The 8,954-nt window shown below is 38.4% G+C and overlaps 1 protein-coding gene across 2 annotated transcripts; it reads right to left on the bottom strand.

The window, feature by feature from the left end:
* Positions 1-114: 114 nt before the first annotated feature.
* Positions 115-8,691, bottom strand: LOC149820578 (E3 ubiquitin-protein ligase JMJ24-like). Of its 2 annotated transcripts, none has more exons than XM_089983289.1 (14): positions 8,498-8,691; positions 6,848-7,431; positions 6,627-6,769; positions 6,426-6,525; positions 6,141-6,273; positions 6,004-6,058; positions 5,156-5,921; positions 3,464-3,793; positions 2,139-2,552; positions 1,971-2,043; positions 1,637-1,722; positions 674-793; positions 506-576; positions 115-401 (listed from the first exon to the last, which is right to left on the bottom strand). In XM_089983289.1, the coding sequence occupies exons 2-14, from the start codon at positions 7,370-7,372 to the stop codon at positions 302-304; spliced, it is 2,916 nt and encodes a 971-aa protein (XP_089839415.1). In that variant the 5' UTR covers positions 7,373-7,431; positions 8,498-8,691; the 3' UTR covers positions 115-301. The 2 variants fall into 2 exon arrangements, with proteins under 2 accessions (XP_089839415.1, XP_089839416.1); XM_089983290.1 differs by having other exon boundaries at positions 6,848-7,428.
* Between the last annotated feature and the right edge of the window lie 263 nt (positions 8,692-8,954).

Here is an 8,954-nt window from a genome sequence, read left to right as displayed (position 1 = left end):
CAATTACTACCACCCTAGCCAGGTGTGTGAAGGCTTCTAGGCTTAAGTCTGAACAAAACTTTTTAAATTATTTTCCATGTTTTTGCTGAAGGAAAAGCAATAAAACCAACAGGATTTCAAAATCAAAAGCCAACTTCACAAGCACTGTACTAATTTTCTCACCAATATAACTTCCACATAAAGAAATATATCATACATCAACAGTAAGTAATCTATGTTACAAAATACCATCATGATTATCAGCTTACATATAATACATTGCCAATAAGGTTAAGCACTAGCAAACTCAAATAATGAAAGCTCAGCTGCATGTAATTTGTCTTTGTTTTGTGATTTTTTCCAAGTTCCCCGAAACTAGAGATGTAAGGTTTCTGTCTTCGATTCGGATATCAGAATCGAGCCTGAAATGTTTATTAAAACTTGTTTTAAGTACTTTTCATCGTGCAAAACATAACAAAATATGTCTATTTTTTCGCTTCTGCAGAAAAGGAAAGTGCTTGCTAACCTGGGATCAAGTGCCAACTTCTGAATTTCTCTTATAGCCCAACTGGCAGCATACAATGCCATTTTCCCCACCTAAACAACAAGAGAAAAATATTACAGATGACCAAATAAAGTTCCAAAGTTAACAAAGTAGAAAGAAAATATAATACAAGCTGTCTGAGCATACAACCTCCAAAGCATGCTTCTTGGTTTCATGATCTTTTGGCAGACAACGGATTTCTTGTGACAGCTTAACAGACTCTTGCAAGCTTTCAGGGGATAGAAACTCCAAGCCCAGTTGAACGGAGGACTGAATTTTGAATAAGAAGATTTAGATGTTCAGCATATGGTATGGCATCATAAAACTCCTCAAAGCATAGCTTCCATCAAATGATAGCTTATAAGCAAAGTATCTACAAGTTTCATCAAGTGGCTAGATGAAACATAAATAATTTCTTTATAAGGTCGAAAAAAATCCCTCCCTCCCTCCCTCCCTCCCTCCCTCTTTGGAAACAATTCAACTAGTTCATGACTGGTGTATGAAGGCAGTTGCTTTTTTATCCTATTTTAATGGAACCAGCCACTGAAAACAATTCAATGATGGGAAAAAAAGAACTACCTTTCTTTCAACAAAACCAACTAGTTGATCCTAACAGAAATAACACTCCTAATAAAGTCATAAAATTTTAGACCAAGAGATAAAAATTCAAATTTCAGAAGGAAGCAATGTTCCCTGTTTGTTTTGTTGGCACTCTCAATATCCAATTCAAACAAAGAATACTAAAAGGCCATGCCAAACAAAAAAGGCACAATAACTAGTTTGATACAAGAAGAGATGCAAAATTTTGCATAGCATGTCCAATTCATGGATTCTTCACCTATGCAGATTCAGTCCAGATAATGGTTTATTGAATTTAACTTATGTATGAAATATTTCTTGCTAGTTACAACATCTAAACTCAGGTCCGGTTGCTCAATCATGTATAGAACACACTTATATGCTGGAGAGTGGAGATTGATCAACGAAGAAACAATAATAGAAAAGAAAACCATTTTATCTATTGCATTAGTAACATCATTACCAGTTTTAGTAGGAATTTCCTATGCAATGAGAGATTCTTGCAGTAGGCTCAGACTATCAAAGATACCTAACCTGAAGATTCCTGACTTGGCATGGGCACCCAGCTGGAATGAAAACTGCCTCACCTACATGTTGCTCGAATGTCCATGGCTCTACATCTGAGAGAACAACACACTGCATCAATTCTGAGATGCAATATATGGATAAATAATGAAACAGAATTGCCTAAGTTCACAAAAAGGTCGCTCCCTTAATTTCAGACAAACAGAAATGAAGCAGAAGTCAATGACGAAAAAATTTCTTTATCCTATATAGTAGAAGAAAAAATGTCAATATCCTTATAATTCTCTGAACAGTTTCTTTCTCAAATGCAGCAACCAAAACAGATGTAAAAAAATATCCTTACTGAATTCTTCCTTGAGCTTTCTCTTATGGTCTTCATTCAAAAATATTATTTCATCATAGATAGGATGCAAAATCTGAGATACAGGTGAAAAGCAAAAAATAATTAGAGTAATAAGCAAAACCATATGAATTTGGCCAAATGACAAACAAAACCAGAGTCAGCACTTACATCATTTGACAGAGTACGATTTCTGAATTCCTTCCAATGAACTCTCAAATACTCATTCAGCTTAGTGACATCCTGTCGACGAAAAACCTCCCAGCGAACTTCAGCATGTGGCTTTTCTGAAGCATCAGTTCTCTCACCTGAACTGGCTTTGAACCCATGACTTGCACGGTCATCCATGACCTCAACTCCTTTCACATTTAAATCAGAGACGTTCCGGTTCTGTTTACCCTGTTCTGGAGTCACCCCATCAGCTGACTTCTCTTTCTCATTTTGACTTTCGGTAGCTTCAGAAGTTTTCCCCTCCCCTGAATTATCTTTTGCATCCATCGCCCTAAACATTTTCTGTATCTTTTCAATTTTTGCCCTCTGCCATCCTTGAAATTTCACTTCAGATGTATGCATCAATAGATGAACCTAAAGAACAGAAAAAATGTAAAAACTTCCCAGCACGAGTGAGAAAGAGAGTGTGTGCTGTGTCATTTTTTCATATGCGTATGAAGAAGAATATCATGAATCTTTCCACCCGAGAAAATAAGACACAATACTATTGAGATTCTGACCAAAAAAATTAGATAGAAATGCATGTGCTAAAATTTCCGGCATCCCATTTTGTTTTAACACCAGGGTGTTTCAAAATGAAGAAAAGTGGCACTTCTATTGATATTCATAAATTCAGTTCTAAGTTCAATTGCATGTCCCAAATTGTACACAAGGTGTCATTTTCTTAATAATCCAAAATTTTAAATTCAATTTAGTAGATGTTTTCGCAGCTCCAGTAATTGTATTTCTACCCCCACATCATTTATTTTTTACATATATGACATCAGATGGTTAATGATCAAAGTTCCAGTAACAAACTTTTGCAAGTAACCATCAAAACAAGTCTGCTGGTCCATGCAACCTTTTTTTCTAATATTTACACGGAGAAACCACCCCCAAGATCAGAGACCTAGCCGCACTGCCTCTGCCTGCCATACTTATGATCACTGTCCTGGCAGCATAAAACTCTGTGGGCTTACCCCTTGCCCCTAGGAAGTCGCCACGCTTCGGCTTGTGCAAGGGATGACAGCCATGGGATTTGAACCTAGACCGCCCGCCTTGCGGCCTAGGCCCCATCCACTACACCAAACCCTTTAGGGCAGGTCCATGCAACCTTGGAAATGAATATTTAAAGATAATGATAGATGTCAGCAAGAAATGGACAATCCAGGACTCTCTAGATAAAGCAGCACAGTGAAAGTAACAAATTGTGCATTAATGACTTTTTTTCTTTTCCCTGAAAGGAACACTAATCACATGGTTCAAAAGCAAAAAAAGGCACTTACCACATCATCACTATTGACATGGAGATTGGTCACTGAATCACCTCTTCCTAGTTCTTCATATGTCCCATAAGAAATAAAAACCTTAGGCTCAAAGTTGGTCTTCGATGATCCTGAAGGCAGCTTTGCTACCAGATTAAGAACACCCCATTTGGAATGAACATACTCGAGGAAGGGCAATGAACTGATGAATTCTGCTCTCTGATATAACAAAAATTCTTCCAAAGCTCGAAAAGATGGCCAGTCCTTCAATTTCAACATTTGCGGCCAACCATTTTCATGGATGCGTCCCTCAGAGTAGCCCTTAAAGAACTGACCAAGTTCAATATCAACCTGCAGCAGGAAAGATACCATTACAACCCAGCAGAAGTTTCATAGCATATTTGTGCATTATCATACAAGCATAAATACAGTTTGGTTGATAAAGTACGAGTGACAATTCAACAACATAAAGTAAATTGGTGAGTGTGTATATGTGTGTTTCTGTTGAAGAATAAGTGACTACTTAATCTGAAGGCGACATGTGCAATGTATACACCATTTTTCTCTTCTTCTTTTTCTTGATAGGCAACTTAATCTGTGGGTTGCTCATTTCATCTCCATCAACTTAATCTGCTTCTTAATGGGCAAGCATAATTGGCTACTTATGCTTCCCTATGATTATAGAAGAAGCTATTGTAGGTTATTATTTTCTGTTGGTTTGTAGTTTCGTTTCCATCAAATTACATCGTGAACTTCAATCAATGCCAATATGTTTGTTCAATCAGGGTTCAATTGGATCAGCCTACCCAAAACATAGATCTAGTTGGATTCAAAGATCCATAAGTGTAAGGGTGACTTTGTCATCCATCATGGCAGCAGGAAGAGAGAACCCTTTTATGTGAACAGTTGTCACGTATTACTTATATATTTTCTTAGAATATCAAGAGAATCATACATGACTCTTCTATATAGTAGTTTTACAAAGATTACCCAAGTAATTATCATGATAAGTGCCAGAAGTTGAACAAAAATTAAATTGATTGGAATTTGGAGGTCTGATCATGCCTGATAATACTGATACCTTATTCAGCAAGAAGAAATCAGAAGATAGGACAAGAGAACTTCTCGAAGATTTTAGACAACCATATATAATCATTATGGTCAAAAGCGGTTTGGTGTAGATGCACCACTTTCACCAATATCGGTGATATTTCGAAAATATAGTGAAAAATACTGATATTTTAAGGTAGCCAATATTAAAGGTAATATCTCGCGATATTTTCAAAATATCATCATAAGACAAAATATCGCACTATTATCGCAATAATATCACGATATTTTTTGGGAAAAACTTTTTGTTAAGTTTGCATTTCCCATTTTTTTGTTTCTTTTATATTTTAAAACCTTTAAAACGTGTTTCTTTATATTTTTGGAAGAAAAAGAATGCAAAACTTATTATTTTCTTAGCTTTTTTGTTGTTATTTATATTTTTTCAATTTTTTAGACCTGGGATTTCCCCGAGAATTTTCAACTTTTGAAAATCTCTTCGAGAAATATCCTCGCCGAGATAATAACTTAAACGATATAGGTGACTATGAGATGCACACAAAGGTCTGAACAAGATTATTGCGCCATCAAATGAGACAATCATGATAGGGGGGGCTCAGATGCACATAATTTCCTAACCAGAAGAGGGCATCAAAGAATATATACCTCCGACCAGTCCAAGCAATCTATGGCCGTGACAACTCTGTTACCATCTTTCAGTTTCTCGTCTCCAGTTTCACGGATGCCCCGCCATATATCCATTGGATCCCAGGAGGAAGCCGATGAGCTAGAGAATACACTCCGGACAATAATCGGTTCACCTCTAACCCAGTGCTTTTGAAAATGACCAAAACCTTCAGAATTTATATCTTGAGATGATGGGCAGTACAAGTAGTTGTCATTGCTATCATTCATGTGTGCTGATTTGCAGACCTTATCATTGAAACTATTGGTTTCAGGTGACCAATCCCCCAAGCAAGCAACGCATGAGTTTGAATCTTCCATTGAATTGATCTTGCAACCATTAATAATTTCTTCAGCAATTTTCTGTAGCTTGACAAGCCAATTTAACTTGAACACTCGCTGCAGAGATAAAGACTGATAGCTGCAGCCGCTACATTCCGAAGATGGGCATGGAATACTGCCATCACTATTCAATATCCAACCAGGAAATAGGTGAGGTAAATTAATCACATGCTTGTCCATAGACATAGAAGATTGCTCTTGCCCTGTGGCCATTCCATGTGGTTCAGGAGGTTCCTTCATGGTGCCTTCATCTTTTCCTATCTCAGTCAAATCGCCTTTTGCGAGTTCCTTTCTATCATCAACTTGGGACATCTTCCTGAGATCCTGGCAACAATTTAGGCATAAATCAAATGCACAATTTGTGCAGTGCCGATGATAATCAATAATAGGCATGCTGCAGCAGTCACTGTCCAGAAACACAAATGGGTTAGTCAAATTTCTAAACTACAGGCACATATGAAATGTACACATGAAACTTGATGAAGTACCAGCATAGCTCGTCATCTACACTTAACCTCACCCTGGGAACATCCGGATTAACTCCTAGAACAAAGAAACATAGTAAGTGGCCATGACAAGGAAGAGGATTCACGTATTTCAGAGAAAGTTTTAACTTTTAACACACCCTGAATCCTTTTCTCAATCTCCATTTCCAAGGACTGCTCCTGATGAATCCGCTTAAGCACCGGAAGGACTAATGAAAGAAGATGGTGGAGATACTGCAGCTTATCCTTTGCTTCTATCTCACGTATCTTGACCTGAAATCATAAATCAAAACAAAACATTAAGTACCTACTACTTTATGGAAAATGAAACAGGGTAACCCATTGCATAGCCATATTCCACCATCATCCAACTAAGCAACAGATGGTAAATCAATCATGAGAATTCACTCGGTCGCTAAAAGTACCTTTATTAGATTATCTCCAGATAAGCACATTCTGCAATTACAATTTCCATGGCATACTGGGCAGGCCTTTTGGATATCCTCCTCCGGAATATCAGGATACCTATGTTGTAGAAAAACACAATCAAAACAGGTACCAGGCAAACAATGCCACCAAATCTGTAAACTGATATGAACAATCTAAACTTACGAACTAAGACCTACCATTTAGAAATACAACTAGTACAATAACCTTTCTTTTCACATTTCAAGCACCAGATTACCCTCCCTTTGTCGTTCCTTCGACACTGATGGCAGGTCTGCCCACTAGCCTCCCCAGACGACTCGGTGCTTCTTCCAGAATGCTCCTAAAGATTGAATGCACATTATTCAGTGGAATATGGTAAAATGAAAAATAATAGAATAAAAAAAAGAGAAGCACCCACCACAAAAGCCCCTCCCATAAGGCTCTTCTGGCTTTTGCTTCTTGATGAAGACCCCGAAGTGTATACAAACTTAGTCTGGTTATCATCATTCAGAACTGCATCTTTTGGCGTCTCTTCACTGAACTTTTGAACCGTGCGAGTAGCCGAACCTTTCACATGTACCACCTCCGGAGAATTCATCAGCTGGCTTTTGGAAGACTTCCCCTTAGACTTCTTCATTGAACCCACGTATTCCTGCCCCGTCTTTGTGCTTCCGATAGGTACATCAGATTCATCCTTCTTTCTTTCCAGATAAACATCAGCATCGTCCATGGACTTTCTCTTTGCCTTCTTCAGGCTGGCACGTAATGCAGAGTTTGCTGCCCTCTTCTTCGCCTGAATGTAATGCTTCTCACACACCGTTTTATCTGGCATTGACAATGCGCTACACCTCCATTGTTTGCCATCTGACCTCTTGCACCGCAAATCCTCCAGAATGCCCACATTATCCTCAACGTTATTGGATGATGATCTATGATGATCCATTACAGGCTTACAGCAGATGCCAATTCACAAAAATTGCTGCAAGAATTCTCCCGTTTCTTCTATAACATAAAGATATAACTTTATCAAACACATCGAAGAAGCTCACAACAGCCATCATATACAGGCAAGGCATGGCAGAAATCACGAATTACACTAATATTGTAAAAACCCAATTCATACAATCACTAAAATTCCCATTTATATCTTAAAAAAAAAAAGCAAACAGCAATGAACATAACTAATTACATGACACAGCAGAAAACTCGAATTACACTAACATGGCGAACACCCAATTCATAAAATCAATAAAACACCAACTCATAGCTTAAAGAAAAACAGCATTAAAAATGATTAAATACATGATGCCAAAACAGCATTAAACATGATTAAATACATGACGCCACAGAAATCTCGAATTACACTAACATGGAGAACACCCAATTCATAAAATCAATAAAATCCCAACTGGTAGCTTAGAAAAAACAGCATTGAACAGGATTAAATACATGACGCCACAGAAATCACGAATTACACACATATGGTGAACACCCAATTCATAAAATCAATAAAATCCCAACTGGTAGCTCAAAACAAACAGCATTGAACATAATTAAATACAGGACACCAGAGAAATCTCGATTTACACAAATATGGTGAACACCCAATTCATAAAATCAATAAAATCCCAAATTATGTGTTAAAAATAAATAAATAAACCGTAGTTGAACAAAATAAAAGCGAAGACCATAAAGCAGAAACAAAGGATAAAAACAAAACAAAAAATAACACCGTTAAATCATCCGTTTATTAGCACGTTTTTCTTTTCCAACAAAACCTTCTTCCCTGATCCCAAGATTGTCCGCCCCAACAGCGAAAACAAACAAAAAACATCGAAACGAACCGTTTTCCCATCAATCAAACGCGAGAAGGGAAAAAAAAGAGGGACGAGAGGAACGAACGCTTGGAAATACAATTCTCAGTATTTTGCAGAACCAATATGCCCCGATTCCTCTTCCCCCCTTGAATCAAAGGAATATCGAGGATTTTCCGGAAATACAGGGACATAATCGAAAACGAAAAATATGAAAACGAGGGACAGTTTAGGGATCAGAAGAATCGTTGTACCTTGTTGAGGGAAGAGAGGAGGAGAGCTCTGATCCGACGCTGGGTGGAGTAGATCGAGGGGGGTGGAGGGCTCGCTCTGGCCTTTTATAGGGAAGGAGAGGGGGGCGTCTGAGGGAAGGACAGAAGCGCGCCACCGACGGGGAGGATGGGCGCTCTGCAGCCGCGGGTACAGAAGTTCGCAAGGGCATCCTTGCAATTATGGGCAAGTAAGAGAGAAAGAGATAGAGAGAGAGAGAGAGAGACTCGCTTGGGTTGGGGAACTGGAACGGGGACTCTCCAAGCCAGGACGCAGGCAGTCTGGGTCTTTCTGCAATGACTGGTTGAGCTTGAGTCTGCAAATTGTGGAAAACGGGTCGGATACGGATCGGTTCTGGATTCCCATATCAATAATAGGTGGAGGGCCGGTCGTATAGAGACGGAATCAGGTTAGAAGTGCCTTGGATGCCGCTAATCCATG

The sequence above is a fragment of the Nuphar pumila genome, chromosome 12 (genome assembly GCF_984573655.1).
Source record: "Nuphar pumila chromosome 12, dmNupPumi1.hap1.1, whole genome shotgun sequence".
Taxonomy (NCBI): Eukaryota; Viridiplantae; Streptophyta; class Magnoliopsida; order Nymphaeales; family Nymphaeaceae; genus Nuphar; species Nuphar pumila.
Note: the sequence above shows the minus strand (reverse complement) of the source record. Positions and strands in the feature narration are given on the sequence as shown.